Raw genomic sequence first — 16,356 nt, forward strand, 5'->3', positions numbered from 1 at the left:
GCAGCTCTTCTTCCAGTTCGGGGAACTTGCATGGCTTGCCTCGGAAAGCGCTCTTTTTGCAGGGTGCGGCCCTTACGCGCATTTGTGGTAAATGGCCTTTCTCAAAGCTCACATGCAGCCCTAGCATCCATGACGTACAACCGGCTACCTGCTCCTAGCCAAGACCCATACAAGAGCACAATTTCATGAAAAAGGGAGCTCAGGCTTTTTCAGCTTGTAATGCTTAATCCGGCTTCTAAAGAATATCGTTGACCAGTGCGCGCAGCATAAGTAATAACTGGCGCAACTGACAAATGCGCTCAAACATAGTACGAGATTGTGTCTCTTCTCATAATGAATGTCAGGCGTGACACTGTCTTCTCATGGCCTTCCACAAAGAAATTCTCAGTGTACTGCACGTTGGAAGAGGAACACAGGTACTGCTTACTACTGACGACTGGCCGCTTCTTTTCTCTGCCACGAAGTCATTTCCCACAGCGGCCAAGCCTCCTTTTTGATATGTTTCTTTTTATTTTCATCGCGTAACTTGCACCCTTTTTACAGTCTTTGTGCGAAGAGCGAAAGCAGTATCAATGCTCGGGTAGCATCGTGATGGAGACCATGTAGTGTGTCCCAGCATTTAAGTTTCTGCCGCCTGCGTGTTCACTGTAACAGAATTTTGTAACCACAGCGTTCTTTCTGAGATTTGACACCATAGCCCTAATCTACATTGTGATAGTCATGTCGTCGTCCGTACTAAGTGGGCTCGCATTACTCAACTATACAAGCCAGCTTAAAATAAAATGCAGTTCTGAAATCAGCATAAAATGTTGCCCATCTGTGTTAAATTTGGTTAAATTTCATGCATAAATAATGAAAGTCTTTAATTGCAGTGTCCCCCTCAACTATCCAGAGTTCCATTCATCTAATAATTTTCTTCCACCAATTTTCTTCCTATTTTGTTTGAACAGACAACCACGAGCCCCATAAAAAATTTTGCTGATTTATAACAGCATGGGAACATTTTAGAAAAATGCCTCGTGTACTCCCTGTAATTATGATGCAACTGTTTGCACAACTTAAAAACTTTATATCATGTGACGTGGCTGATCGCAAGCAGGCAGCCACAGTAGCCAAAAGTGACATACATTTCATCAACTGTAGTAACACGGAGCACATGTTTAACTGTGTTGAAAGTTAAAATTTGCCATTTTCTTTAAATACGTCTTCCTACACTTCTAACCTTATGCCACCTCTCTGCTTTTAAACCACCAATCTTCCAATCGCCTTCTGCTAATTTCCACCGCAGATTTATTTACATGACCATAGTTATCTGTAAAATCTAGAACTTCAGGAAGAGTGATTGCGCCTGCAACGATATTGGGATGGATACCATCACATTATAGAACGAGGTGTTCTATTGTTTTTACTGATTTACCACACAGAGCGCATGAGTCATCTTCCTCATTAAATTTCTTTTTGTAGCTGCGCGTTCTAAGACACCCTGATCTAGCTTCAAACAGCAGGACACTGCCTCTTGAGTTATCGTAAATCGCTTCCCTCCTGATCTGCCTTTTCCAGTATCGATATAGTTCTACACTATGCTTCTTTTCCATTGAATCTATCCAATTTTCACCTTCCGCGTTTTTAACCTGTCGTTTAATGCTCTTTCTTTCTCCGCCCTCGTGTCTGGCAAACTTATTGGTCAGCTTTCTAGTTTGTTTCCGCCACTGTGAATCAACGCTCTTTCTGCATAGGCATTTAAAGACCTTAGCTGCCCACCGGTTATGGTCCAATTTCCTTAAATGTTCTTCATATAGTACTTTACTCTGAGCTTCCCGTGCTTCGAACGTTGCCCAGCCCATATCCCCCTGTACTGCCTCGTTTCTGGTTTTTCCTGTGGGCACCTAGTGCTAATCTTCTGACAGTTCTCAGATTTACTTCTAATCGCGACTGAACTTCAGCCCTGAAGCATAGAACCGCATTCCCGAAAGTAAGCCCCAGTACCATTATTCCTTTCCAAATACCTCTGAGGACTTCATACCTGTTGTACCCCCACAATGCCCTATGTTTCATTATCTCGGCATCTCTTCGCCCTTTTGCTATGAGAGACTGTTCGTGCTTTTCCGTGTACGTATGCCCTTTGTTTACCCATAGCCTCAGATATTTGTATTCGGCCACTCGGGGTATTTCATGGCCTTGTATTGTAAGCTCGTGATCAGTTGTACCGTTGAAAACCATCACACCTGACTTAGTTGCGCTAAAACTGAAACCTAGACTGTCTCCTTCGTCTCCACAGCAATTAACCAGCGTTTGCAAGTCTTCCTGGCTATCTGTTAACAGTACAATATTGTCCACATAGTCGTTGCTCAACAACCTTTCCGCCTAATCTGTATGACAGATCATAACCTAGATTGCTTCCTTGTAGCCTTCTTTCCATACTTATCGCATAAAGCATGAACAGCAGCAGTGATAGAGGACAAGCTTGCCGTAATCCTTTGTGTACCTCGATAGTTGTCGCACTCTTAATCCCTTCCCATGTTATTTCAACTTTATTTTCTCGAGATATTTCCTGTAGAAAATCATTACCTCATGACCGATACCTTCATCGTTTAACGTTTTGCAGAGCCCCCTAGCTGCACTGCATTCAATTACTCACCAGGGTGCCAAGGCAAGCGCAAGGAAAAGGCACTCACTTGGAGATGCGCCTTTCGAGCACCTTCTGCGTGGCGGAGGAGATCTTGCGGGCTCCTCGGTCCTGCAGTCCAGGGCACCACACGAGTTTAGCCTCACAAAGCACAGATGTACAGTTGCGCATTAATAATACATAGTACACTTTGGCGATCGAAATGCTCTTGCACCTTACCTATCAGCAATTAGGAGGTACTTTAGACATGTGCTAAACAAATATCACTGCTGCATTTGCACATAAACCCATAAAGGTTGGTATCTTTTTCTGTGGAACAGGTAACAAAAGTCCAAATGTCAAAGTGTGCTCCATGCAATAGCAGAATATGCTACAGGTCTCACACGGTTGCAAAAAATGTTTGCATCATCTAAATTGATATCATCCAAAAGCAAACATCTGTATTCAGAAACATGCAAAATCCATTCTCATTGGCATGTTTTTTGGCTGTAAGGATTTATTTACAGCTGCGTAACACCATTCACTGCGACTGGCGATCACGTGCTGCATAGCATGATCAATAAGTCAGACAGGCAGAGCAGAACGGTGGGTCTTAAAATTAACATGCAGAAAACCAAAGTAACGTTCAACAGTCTTGCGAGGGAACAGCAGTTCACAATTGGCAGCAACGTGCTGGAAGTGGTAAGAGAATAGGGCAGGTGGTGACCGCTGATCAGGATCACGAATGGAGTGCAGCGCATATGGCAGGTTCTCTCAGATCATGAATGGCAATTTACCAATATCCCTCAAAAGTATACAACAGCTGTATCTTACCAGTACTCACCTACGGGGCAGAAACGTGGAGGCTAACGAAAAGGGTTCAGCTTAAGTTAAGGACAATGCAGCAAGCTATGGAAAGAAAAATGGTAGGTGTAACGTTAAGAGACCGAAAGGGGGCAGAGTGGGTGAGAGTATAAATGCGGGTTAATGGCATCCTAGTCGAAATCAAGAGGAAGAAATAAGCTTGGGTAGGGCGCGTAATGCGAAAGCAAGACAACCGCTGGTCCTTAAGGGTAACGGAGCGGATTGCAAGAGAAGGCAGGCGTAGCTGGGGGCGGCAGAAAGTTAGGTGGGCGGATGAGATTAAGAAGCTTGCGGGGATACGGTGACCGCAGCTGGAAAAGGACAGAGATGTTTGCCTTTACCCTGCAGTGGGCGTAGTCAGGCTGGTGATGATGATAATTAGCTGAAAGTAGCCAATAAACTTTTTACTTTTTCATTTCGGGGAGCAAGATTATACTGCGAAATTGAAAGCCGTTACGATCAAAGGTGAGCGCACCTTTAAATTTTTTTTGTTGGAAATGCGGTTCGAAATATTGATCAAAACCACATATTTGAAATCTTGTAGAGGTTGTTTTCCATGTAGCACATTTATAAAATTGTGTCACTTACATTTCTAATGGAGCAAATACAAATGCCATTTGTATATATTTTTTAATGCAAAAGCAATTAACGTGATTTCAGCGAGACTACAAGCAGCGACATCAATTTATAAATGTCGCACTGTGGGAAAGCCAACTCAACAAGTTTTTAAATAAGTAATTTTGACAGTCGATATTTTGAACAACACTGCCGACAAAGAAAATATAAAATCTGGGCTCATCTTCGCTGCTGATGGCCTTCAATTGTGTAATCTTCCCCCCTGAAATCAAAAATAAAGAAGCCGATTAGGTAATTTAAGTTAAACTGTAATTATCATATCACACAGTTAATGTCTCCCATGATGTGCAGTTCACCTGCAGAGACCGTACTGACGTATCTCTGACGCAGATGTCAGTGGGAAGAAGAGAACAATGCAAATCTGACTAACCTGCACATAGTACCAATTCTCCTGAAAGCTAGAACGTGGTAACAAAGTCCTACTAACACCTTTACACGTTTACCCCACTATCCACTCAAGTATGGCAACTCAGGCGACAATGCATCCATGCCCTCCTGTGGGGAGGGCACGATGATGGTGCCTTTGAAAAACAAAATCAATACAAGAAGTGGCAAAAACATCATTTGTCTCGAATAAGGCCCAGAATTCTGGGGGCTTCCTCTTGACACAGCGTTGGACAGTCCATCAACAAAAAAGGTGGCAGGCAGGTGCTGACCCTTTGTGGGGCTGCATGCCACTTTCAGCCCCAATCACCGCAGCAGGTGCAGGATTATGCAACTGCTATTAATCCCTTAATATTCAGTTGTTGAGGGGGCAGTGTCAAACAAGCACCACCCTTGATTTAAAAGTGTTACATGTGCAGTATGCGAGGCATCTTTCAAAACAAAACTTTTGGATTTTTTTAATGTCCGTTATGATTTTCACAGAGTACTGCAGATCCTTTGTTCCGAATTAGATGAATTTAAAATTTACGACCATAGAAAATCGCGGGTTTTAGCCAAGATGGAAGCTCGAGGGCAATCAAATGGGCCACAGATCAAATAAAGCCCTTCAATTACAGGATGCAGTGAGTGATGTGGAAGGCCACACACATAAGTGAAGTAATTGTTTCCATCCTGAAGGCAGCAGCACTACCTACTGTTCTACCCATTCTTTCTACAATGTTTACTTCAGTGGACTAGGGACAACAAACTGCAGTACTGCCATTTCACAGCATGATTTGCAGCACAAAGCATCTGCACAAGACTAAGAATGACTCAGGGAACTGCTCGATTCAAAGCAGTTGTAGAGAGAAGAAAAAAACAACCTCATCCTCGTTACAACAAGCAGTGGCATGCTCAAAAATCCAGCTCCCTGAAGTGACTCTTTAACTTGAAATAATGAATGCACCTGCCTGGAAGAAATAGTTTCACCACATGACCAGTGCTGTGCTGCGACAAGCCCCAGTCAATGAATATTTCCCTGTTCGGATTCCTGTCTCCAGCAGCTGCTGATTTCAGGAGCCAAAGTAATTTTATCATGCCCAAACTGCTGTCCAAGCCTTTGGACCGCAAGCATGATAACTCACCATGCTGCTTCTGTTGCTCATCACAGGGCGAGTCTCGTGGGTGCGCAGCTGAGCAATCAGCTGCATCCGCTCCGCAATCGGGATGTTGAAGAAGACGTCATGAAGCTCGTAGCACGCGGCTGTCAGCTGCAGGGATGAGCAGTAGAAAGCAGCAAGAAGTAAGTGCTTTCCTCTCCTGATGAAAGCATCACACCCACGTGAATATGAACAGCACTGCAGAGACAGCACTGCAGAGACATTAAGCATTGCAACATATCTGTATAGAATCAGTATAGTCTCTACTGAGACTTCAGGGAATTTATTGGACACCTTGCTAAGTTAAGCTGCTTCCAAAAAAGGTATAAAAATTTAAACTGTTATGTGTCTCCACAAGGTTTTAACGCAATAATGTTAAGGCTCCATCCTGCAGAAAATCTGGCGTTAGTGCTGTTCACAAAAAAAAGCAGGTGGCTCACCTGACACCTAGGTCACCTGACATTGTGACGTCACAACCTGCCCATCAGACTCAGAAAGCAGGTGGCAGTTGAATTAATGACTGGTCACAAGAAGCTGCTGAGGAAAGAGCAACCTGGACCTCACAAGCCCCACCGGTGGCTGCATTTGCAACAGCCACGTGCTGGGGCAGTGGTGCATCACTTAACTACAGCCCCACTGCGCCAGGAGTGGTATAAGGACTCCCAGCGACCTATGAATGTAAAGAACGATTGTGACTCCAAAGTGATACACAAAGAGGTCCCCAGGCTGCTACAGGGACCCATTAACACTACTGCGTCATACCCTTGACCCTTTCTAGTCAGGTACGCTTGCCCCAGTGACTACTGCACCGGTGACCATTCTTTCGGGCCTTCTAGCTCCCCCCAAAGAAAGGGAAGTGCCATGTCGTGATTTGCTTATAAGAATTTAATTAAAGCATATTTTTTTTCACCTTCACTAGGGGTTCAGAGGAACTTGCTTAGAGTGTGGTACCCCGAGAAGTGCTCTCCTGGGTGGAAGCCAGGCTCACATGTCTTCCAAAAAGATACCGTCTCCGTTGTGCCGCCTTCTGTCGTTGTCACTGCAGACAGCGCAATCCTTGTCGAAGGAGGCACATAGCTGTCTCATTCATTCAAGTCGTCTTCAATTTCTACAAAGTTATTAGACAACTTTCTGTAGAACACACCTGCCAGAATGGAAGTGATAGCACGATTTTTCGGTGCCAAATCATGCCCTCGAAACCGCGTGATCAGAAAACCATTCCTAGGGAGGAAAGCCAATTCGCAGGCCACAACAGTTTCTACCAGATGGCATGCCATTTTGCTACAGAAAGAGCAGACCAAACTTGTCAGGCATTGCCTACAGATGACCGGAAAGGGCTAAGGTGAAGCTTAAGCATCCTTTTTTGATTTCTTCAGTGCTGCCATGTTTGTAGTGTGGCTGACACCAGTAGTATGTCACCCACACAGTGGCTTACTACTAGGTGCTGTCTACACTGCAGAAAACTGCAAGATGTGCCCGAAGTCACAACTGATGGCAAATGTGATGAGCCAATCAGCACGGAAGTCACCTGTCAGAACTCCATGTCAGAAAATTATCTCTGCAGTACCCCCTACGGTGGGTGCAGACTTGAGGAGCTGGAAAGGTTTGAGATATGAAAACCAGACTGCGGAAAAATACCTATCCTCTGACTGAACTACAGCAGTAGTAGATTGTTCTCCCTTTAAGACAAACGTGAAGGGATGACAAAAATTTGTTCCGTCTGTCACGGCGCAGCTGGCGTACGTCGTGGTAAGGCGTGAGGAGGGCCGCCGAAGGAGAGCAGGGGAACGCGCCGACAAAAGGGAGAGGCTCGCAGGGTGGCGTGGCACGCGAGTGTCGGGAGCCTCGGCCTAAGCGAGGGGGAATGGTCCGATCAGACGCATGTGTCGTAAAGGGTTTCTCCCCGCTCGTTGTGGCATGTTTCTAGTTAGCCACGGCAGCTTGCTCGATGGGCCAGCGCCGGAGGTGAGCGGGCATCCGGGCACCCTAGGCCAGAGCGGCTAACAGGACGCATGTGTCGTAAATGGTTTCTCCCCGCTCGTTGTGGCATGTTTCTAGTTAGCCACGGCAGCTTGCTCGATGGGCCAGCGCCGGAGGCGAGCGGGCATCCGGGCACCCTAGGCCAGAGCGGCTAACAGGACGCATGTGTCGTAAACGGTTTCTCCCCGCTCGTTGTGGCATGTTTCTAGTTAGCCACGGCAGCTTGCTCGATGGGCCAGCGCCGGAGGCGAGCGGGCATCCGGGCACCCTAGGCCAGAGCGGCTAACAGGACGCATGTGTCGTAAATGGTTTCTCCCCGCTCGTTGTGGCATGTTTCTAGTTAGCCACGGCAGCTTGCTCGATGGGCCAGCGCCGGAGGCGAGCGGGCATCCGGGCACCCTAGGCCAGAGCGGCTAACAGGACGCATGTGTCGTAAATGGTTTCTCCCCGCTCGTTGTGGCATGTTTCTAGTTAGCCACGGCAGCTTGCTCGATGGGCCAGCGCCGGAGGCGAGCGGGCATCCGGGCACCCTAGGCCAGAGCGGCTAACAGGACGCATGTGTCGTAAATGGTTTCTCCCCCCTCGTTGTGGCATTTTTCTAGTTAGCCACAGCAGCTTGCAGCGAGCCGTGTGTTCGATATTTTGTGCTTTTCTTTTGCGTTGCAAGGCGTGCATTTTATATTGTGTGCTTTTTCTTTTGTGTTGTGATATGTTGCGTCCGAAATGTGGCGGGAAAGTCACCTATTGGCTGAGGGTGTAGTTTTGGCGGGAGGATATGGGGATGGGTGCGCGCTAAGGAGAGCGCAGGAGGTTGGTTGGTGGCAGCCGGACAGATCGGTCGTGCGAGGCCAGTGGTGGTTGCGGAGTTGGAGACGCGAGTTCCTTGAGCGGCAGCCGGGCGGGTTGGCAGTGTGGTGGCCGACGGTGGTCCGGAGTCGCGAGAGTTTGGAGTATTGTATTTTTCAGTTAAAGCGGAGAGGCCGAAATCTTTCGGCATATGTAAATCAGTTTTGTAAATATTGTAATAAATAACTTCTTGAGGAAAGCCTTTCCAAGTGCCAACGTCAGAAGACCTGCACGTCTGTCTCAAACTCACCAGACGCGAACTACATCCCCCGGGTCACTCACGAGACCCGCCCTCTACCACTCCACGTCAACATCTGGATGCAACAACAACATCACAACAACAAGAGAGAGAGGAGAAAAAATCGTGACTCCGTCTGATCAGAAGCTCTCGCTGTGCCTACAAAAAGATTTTAAAATTTGGGTAATTTGGTACGTTGCTCAAGTCCCGCCAAACACCAACGCAAGTCTATGGCATCAGAAGCTCGTTTATTCGGATACGCTGTGGCTGCCATCGGCAAATTTGGACAGGCTCTCTAAGTGGCGTGGTGTCAACAATTATTAGAATATTCGTCACCAGACCTGAACTGCATATTACATTGTTTCCCGTGGCCTTCTAATGCACGCAGAGCAGCATGCTTGTTGATGATCGCCAGGCCCCTGTTGATAGCTCATAGAGTATTGTTTTTGGAGCTTTGCCGGGAGCCCGTGGAAGCAGCGGCTATCAGCAGTGCATATTAGCCAGCCAGCCGAGAGGATTGCCTTGTAACTGAATTTTTTTCTTTTTTTGAAGGCATTGTACTGCTTTAGTGCCAATGTGTGCTTCCCTCGCTTCTGTCTGCTTGGTATTGCCATTATTCCAGTGTGCTGTCGCCTGCTGTTCACTGATTGCGTGGTGAAGCCTCCTCATGTGCTGCACGCAAAGAAGCTCCAGGGCTGCCACTGAAAACAAGCCACGGAGACCCTTACCATTATGGAGCAGTCTTGCTTTCCCCGTCTTACATCCACGGTCTACGGTCAATGACCCTGTGGCTGATTAAAAGAGGGCTTAAAAAGTCAAGCTGCAACTTGCCCACAGTCGCACATGATGAAGGAAGCAAGTCTGTTCACAAACGTCGTTTTTTTTTTTTTTCCAGGTATGGTTGGCATTTCTTTTCAACTTAAACTGCCTCCTTTCAGTGTGAGCCCCAGAGCAGGCAGACTTTTGCCCCCACCTGCGTGATGAGCCTCTGGTGCAGCTCGACGTCCTGTGGAGTGACCAGCCCACAGCGGATGTGTGGATCCCCGTGCAGCCGCAGGGCGCACTCCAGGGTGTCCTGCATCACAATACCACCACCATCCAACCAACTGCAGCATATGCACATATTGCACACAATGAAACAATTGTACAGGTACCCACAAAAGTTTCTGGAAGGCCGAAAGTACAAAAACAATGATGGTCGACTTGCGCAGTTAGGGCAAATGCAAATTGGGTGAAGGAATACAACAGCGCAAGAAAACAAGGAAGTGAACATGCAATAGACAGGATGGGCACCCGTCCTGTCTATTGTGTTTTCTCATCGAATGGTCTTCAGTTTAGATTGCGAGACTTCATCTCGGAGGCTCGGGACATCAGCACATGCTCGCACGGGTTTCGTTTTACCGTTCACGTCTTATTTTATGTAGGACGCTTGATGTTTAAATGATGAGAGTGGTTTTATTTGGTGCTATAGAGTCCTTGGAACATACTGCCCAGATATTTTACCAAATGCACCAGCAGATTTTTGAACACGATGATGTCAAGGAAGCCCAAACCCCTTGTCACCTATAGAACCCATTCAATACCAACCGAACCAAAAAAAAAATGAAAAGGAAAAAGTAGGAACTGCAAGATCTGCTATAACAAAAAACAAGAACGGAACTCGCAACAAGTTTAATGCGCACCCCATCTCACATCTACCTCCACTTCATGTCTTTGCACGACTGCTTCCTCTAGTGCCACAACAGTCCCACTGCCTAACTCGAAGGGCCACGGAAAGTGCCGTTTCAGCTGAACTTGGCAAGAATGGTAGCCAAGAACATGTGCAACGTTTTTTCCATTTTAATTTTTGTTTGTAATCAATTTCAGCTGCAGTGGCTCATTTTTGTTTTGCTTGTATTCATTCTTTGTGTTACCAGCATATTTAAACAATAAATTTTCGAAAAGTTTTGCCCATACAACTGTGGCGTTTTTTCGTTCAGAAGCATAAACAATAAGCGATAATTTGATGTATTACAATGGGCAGTGCAATTAGCACTTCTTAAAGAAATTCAAGAGTGCCTCTATGGCAGGCCGGGAAAGGTGGGCAAGCATTTGATAGCGTATGTGATCGGGTCCTGGAGCAGTTTTTTTGCCGGCAGACAGTACAGCATTGATTTCTTGGAGAGTGATTAAATTGTTGTATTGTTGGTTTGCACCTCCACTTGTTGGAAGTCTTTGTCTTTCGGCAATACTTTTGTATTTCAGGAAGGACTGCGTATAGTGAGATGAACTAGAAACTGCAACGAAGTGTTTCCCCAAAATGTCTGCCTGTTCCCCTATGCTTGTTTGTATGCCAGGTGTTGTCAAAAGAGGAATTGTGAACGGTGAGAAGTTGCCATTTAATTTCCGAACCTGTTCCCACATTTTCTTTGATGTAATCTGACAGCTTATAGATTAAATGTAACTCTGCCATGAGGCTTTCTCGGCACTGCGATGGACGTACCGAGCTCTCGCTCTTGCCTTTTTAAAACGTACGAGGTTCTCATGTGTAGAGTACCTGCAAAATTTGCCCCAAGCTCTATTTTGTTGTTTTTTTTGCTTCCTTGCATTACTTTGTCCACCACACTGTGTTTTTGCCGCACCGCTCGTGAAGACTGCCATATGGGTTGTCGATAACGTCCCATTTAAAATCGTTAAAAACAGATGGCGAACTAAAAGACAAATCTAAACAGCTCATCTTGCCCGAGGTTGGAGAACAGTATATGGCCTTTTCCGTGTTTAAAAGACATATATTGTTAGTGAGAATAAAATCTTCGATTGTTTGCCCCCTAGAGTCGCAGCACTCGCTTCCCAAAAAAGGGGAGTGAGCGTTAAAATCCCCAACTACCAGATATGGCTCTGAAAGTTCATCTATCAGTTCTTCTAGATCACTGACTGTTAATGTAAAATGTGAAGGAATGTATATGGAACAGATTGTTAGTGTTTTATAGCTGACGATGCTGACTGCAACCACCTCAAGTTTTGTATTGAGCTTGATTTCTTGAGCAGGGACGCCGCTTTGAACGACAATAGCGATGCCTCGCGACAGTCGATTTGCGTGCTCTCAATCGTGTCTAAATGTTTTATAATGTTTCAGGATATGCACATCTTGTGGACCAAGATTGGTCTCCTGAAGACATAAAACTATAGGTAACATTGACCCTAAAATATGTTATGCATAAATGTGTTATGCACTGTAATTCTGCATAAATCCTCTACAATTCCACTGATTTAAAAAAGCAGTGTTTATGTTTTTGAGAGGAAATGAAAGGGGTTTTACTTAGATGGTGGGCCCGTTATGAGGGGCCTGTCTTTCTTCCGCTCACTGTTCCGCCGCTACAAAGCAGGCGGACTGGGAGTTATATCCATCACCTCGCCAGAGGTGCTGGAGGACCGCGCAGCCGCAGTTGTGTTAGTTTCAGTACTCTCCCGGGGGGAGGGGGTCCTGCAGGATGCTGACCCATGGACCGGCGCTCCCTGCTTTGAGGGTGGCAAAGCAGCATTCGCTGTCCCTGCCTAGGGCGCGGATGGCCCTGCCATTGGCTCGATGGAAGCGGCCTCGGCAGGTGCCAGAGTGCTGTGTGGTTCTACGCCCCTGCGCACCACATCAGCGAAGTTGGGTTTCGCTGTGAAGGTGAATGTATTGGTGAGAGCAAATCACCTCCTCGCTTCTTTAAATGAAATATTTTCTTTGGTCTTTATGCTGATTATTTCCTTTTCCTTTTTCCAGGACGGACACGCCCTGGAGTACGCAGCGCTGTCTTCTTCGCAGTTTGCGCAGCGGAGAGCTGCGTCACATTCCTCAGAATAGGGGTCCTTCAAAGTGCATTTCGCGCAAGTTTTTCAGCCGTGGCAACTTTCTGAGCCGTGGCCAAACTTCTGGCAATTGAAACATTGGTGGGGATTTGGTATGTAGTGTCTGAAGTTGACCTTCAGATATCCAACTTCGATAGTTTTGGGCAAGGTGCTGGTGTTAAATGTAAGGACCATGTCTTTAGTATCTATTTCCTTGTTTTCCATGCGGATTTTGATTCTGTGAACATCAATTACACTTTGGTCAGATAGTCCTTGAAGCATTTCGGCTTCTGTCAGATGGCTAAAGTCAGTTTCAGAGATTACGACTCGGACAGCATTGAGAGATCAGTGGGGGGTCACGGAGACAGAGATGTCCCCTATAGAGGCAATGTATGAGAGTTTGGAACACTGGATGCTGTCGCGCAGTTCAAGTAAGTCGCCGCTGGCCATTTTTGATACCTTGTAGCCAGGGCCCAAGGTATCGGTTATGCGTTTGGACATGAGAAATGGGGATACTATACGAGCTTGCTTTTCTTCACATTGACTGTGCATGACATAGAACTTGGTGAAGGTCGATTTTTTTTTTTTGACAAAAAAATCTGCTGCTTCGTTCCGCCCTCTTTTGAGAGAGCGATCTGGTTTTGAAAGGGGAGGAGCCATAAAAAAATGTGGTTATTCGGTCATGGTGCCAGCCACCCACCACGGAGTCCAGCAAGTTGTGCTGCCAGGCGCACCTCGTCCCAGACGAGTTCACTAAGTGGCGGGAAAGGTGGTGTATCAGATGGCACCCAAAAGGCTTGCAGTTCCTCCCTGATGACAGACCGGATCAGCTCGCGTAACAAGAGACATAAAGATGGCATCAGGCGCAAAGGTGTTGACGTCACGACTGTATCGACGGGCTCGCTGTTCCAGCGTCTTCTCCACAATGGCCGCCTCGGTGAGAAACTCTGCCACAGTGCGCGGCAGGATGCGCATGAATCCCCCGAACAGCTCTTGCTTGACACTGCGCATGAGGTGGCGAAGCTTCTTGTCTCCAGTCATGTTCATATCCGCACATTTAAAAACGCAGGTCATGTCCTCATAGCACATGCATACACTCTCGTTGTGGCACTGGTTGCGCGACTGTAACTCAGCTTCTGCTCGCTCTCGATGGTCTGCGGGAAAGTGGCTATCAGGTTGCGGCAGAAGGCCTCCCAGAATGTAAACAAGGCCTCATGGTTTTCGAACCATGTCCGAGCCGGCTCTTCAAGCACGAAACAGACATTGTGGAGCTTACAGTCATCACTCCAGCCATTGTAACGGGCAACACTCCAATCCTCGGCATCCTTGAACACGTCGCCATGGAACGACGGGGGTGTTTGCGGCTGATGACAGAGGATTTGCGTGGGAGCCTGTTCTCAGTTGACATGGCAGCTGGTTCCTCTGAAGACCGAGGTTGCATCGCCCTTGTTGCAGCCGGAAGGGGTCTGAATTCAGGGCACGCTCCAGAGAGGCAGTGGCCGCGACGCTGGCAGACCGGGTTGAGATCCGTGCTGGTCGCTCGCCTACGCGGGACTGGAAGCGCACCCAGCACCTCCACCAGGTTTATCATGCATATTACGCATCACACAATCGGGGACAGAAGAACTACTCCAGGCTGCCGAGTGGCTGCAAGCAAGATGGCAAAGCCCTTCTGCCTCCTCAGCTTCTACACTTCAGCTCCCTCTACTTCTGAGCTAAATCAATATAACAGCTGTATCTTACCGATGCTCACCAATGGGGCGGAATAAGGAGGCTAACGAAAAGGGTTCAATTTGAATTAAGGACAACGCAGCGAGCTACAGGAAACAAAAAAATACGAGTAATGTTAAGAGACCAGAAGTGGGCAGAGCGAGTGAGGAAACTAAGGCGGGTTAATGACATCCTAGTCGAAATCAAGAGGAAGAAATGGGCTTGGGCAGGGCATGTGATGCGAAGGCAAGATAACCTATGGTCCTTAAGCGTAACAGACTGGATTCCTAGGGAAGGCAAGTGTAGCAGGGAGGATGGGGGGATATGGTGGCCACAGCTGGCACACGACAGGGTTAATTGGAGAGAAATGGGAGAGGCCTTTGCCCTGCAGTAGGCGTAGTCTGACTGAAGATAACGATGACAATGTAGCTGCATAGCTGTATGCTTTTCTGCGTGCATAATGGGGATGAGCGTATGCACTGCTCGGGAGAACGAGTTGTGGCGAACTCTGTAGGTCGTGAATGGCTGTAGGCTAATGCCGTTAAATTTATATGTATGGCACCATGCAAATGCCATTAAAACTTAAGACAGTAAGCACTTAGTGGCATTAAATCTGTCTGCACGACATGGGTATAAATAATACAGTTACTCTGAATAATGCAAATGCGATCTCTGTTCTTTGGTCTTTGACGAGTGTGTAGCAAACTTGCTTTATTCTGCTTGATGAAACAAAGTTGTGGCAAGGATCTTTGATCGATAACGTATGGAGGTCTGCAAGCATGCTTCTTTCGCTTTCTTGGTTTTGGAAGAGCTGCTCAATTGCGCAAACATAGAATTGAGCTTCAAGTAATTATTATGTACATCCACTCTGCTGAGCTAAATACTGCAAGTGATTCTAACTGCTTGTTATCTTAAAATTTACATTCAACTAGTGGCTTTTGGTGTGGCATTTGCTACGTTCGCCAAGCTCTTAACGATCCGAGATTCAAATAATCTGGGAAATAACGCTAAGTTACTTGCCAAGGTGCTAGACACGTTTAATCGCTTTCTAGGATCGGTGTTGAAAAGAGACTTGTTGAAGCTTGCAAAAGTGAAAATACAGAAAAAAACTACACAGTGCGCTTTTATCTGAGTCTGGTGCTGCTTCTTCAGCGTCGTGCATAGCGGCTCGCTGTGAACTCTCAAGGCAGCAGCTGTTTCATCTTTTCTGCATGAAGAGGGCATGTATAGTCGGGATGACTAGGACCTGTAAACAGCTCGCCTGTGCTCAACTTGGGATAACACACACATAGAATATCCCATCTAAACTTCCCATGTTGAGAGCATGCCAGAATGCAGAAGTGCTGAAGGAGTTTCTTTTTGCTCTATTCGCCACGTGACCAAAGGGCAACCATGCTGACAAAGCCCCAAAGAAACTGATCATATTTCTATGCAGAAAAGCAATGCCAGCCGCAAAGCCTATCAGTCACCGAAGGGGTTCACTTGTCCCGTTCCATGTCTGCTCCCGTTGCTTTTGCCCTATCTCACCGGAAGAAACCTGTGGAAACTGATGCCGCTTTCTTGTGCTTTGCAGCGCAACCAGCCACACTGCAACTTGCCGGCATATTGCGAATTATGTTCAAAAACATGCAAGCATGGCATACCCGATACGAATAGTGCCTCCTTTTGCCTATACAACTAAAGTTGCTGCTGACTCCAGAGTCACCGCATCTCCGTGACGTCATGGCCTGACACTTCTTTACAGACCAACTTGAATGAATACTCAGTGTACCTGGGTAATCAAAATCAATTCAGCACCTTCCACTAAGGCAACCACTGCCCTTGATTCCTACATTGTTTCCTTCACCTATACCTTCACAGTACAGTCTGGATGTAAAACGTTATGAAACCGGCAACAAAAACGGGAATGCAAGAGGAAGTACACAGAACAACGCTGGACGAACCACAGATGCTTTGTTTATTTATTTATTTAAAGAATACTGCCAGCCTGAGTGCCAGGCTTTAAACAGGAGTAGGCATACACGACATATATATCATCAAGAGCATCTCATGCAGGGGATCGTAACAGATGCCAAGGACAAATCAGCAGACACTAGCGAGCTGTAAGTTAGTTGTAAAGCAAAAAACACATTGCAGGGCAA

General features: G+C 46.7%; 1 protein-coding gene across 5 annotated transcripts in view; it reads right to left on the reverse strand.

Annotated features, from left to right (window-relative positions):
- The window catches only part of LOC144101936 (uncharacterized), a 97,198-nt gene that overhangs the window by 10,694 nt on the left and 70,148 nt on the right, over positions 1-16,356 (reverse strand). For all 5 annotated transcript variants that reach the window (XM_077635171.1, XM_077635170.1, XM_077635172.1 and 2 more), the window contains 3 exons: positions 9,666-9,767; positions 5,614-5,739; positions 2,676-2,737 (listed from right to left, as the gene is read on the reverse strand). In XM_077635171.1, the coding sequence (XP_077491297.1) occupies positions 2,676-2,737; positions 5,614-5,739; positions 9,666-9,767 (290 nt within the window). The remainder of the gene's footprint in view (positions 1-2,675; positions 2,738-5,613; positions 5,740-9,665; positions 9,768-16,356) is intronic.

The sequence above is a fragment of the Amblyomma americanum genome, chromosome 8 (genome assembly GCF_052857255.1).
Source record: "Amblyomma americanum isolate KBUSLIRL-KWMA chromosome 8, ASM5285725v1, whole genome shotgun sequence".
In the NCBI taxonomy this organism is placed as follows: Eukaryota; Metazoa; Arthropoda; class Arachnida; order Ixodida; family Ixodidae; genus Amblyomma; species Amblyomma americanum.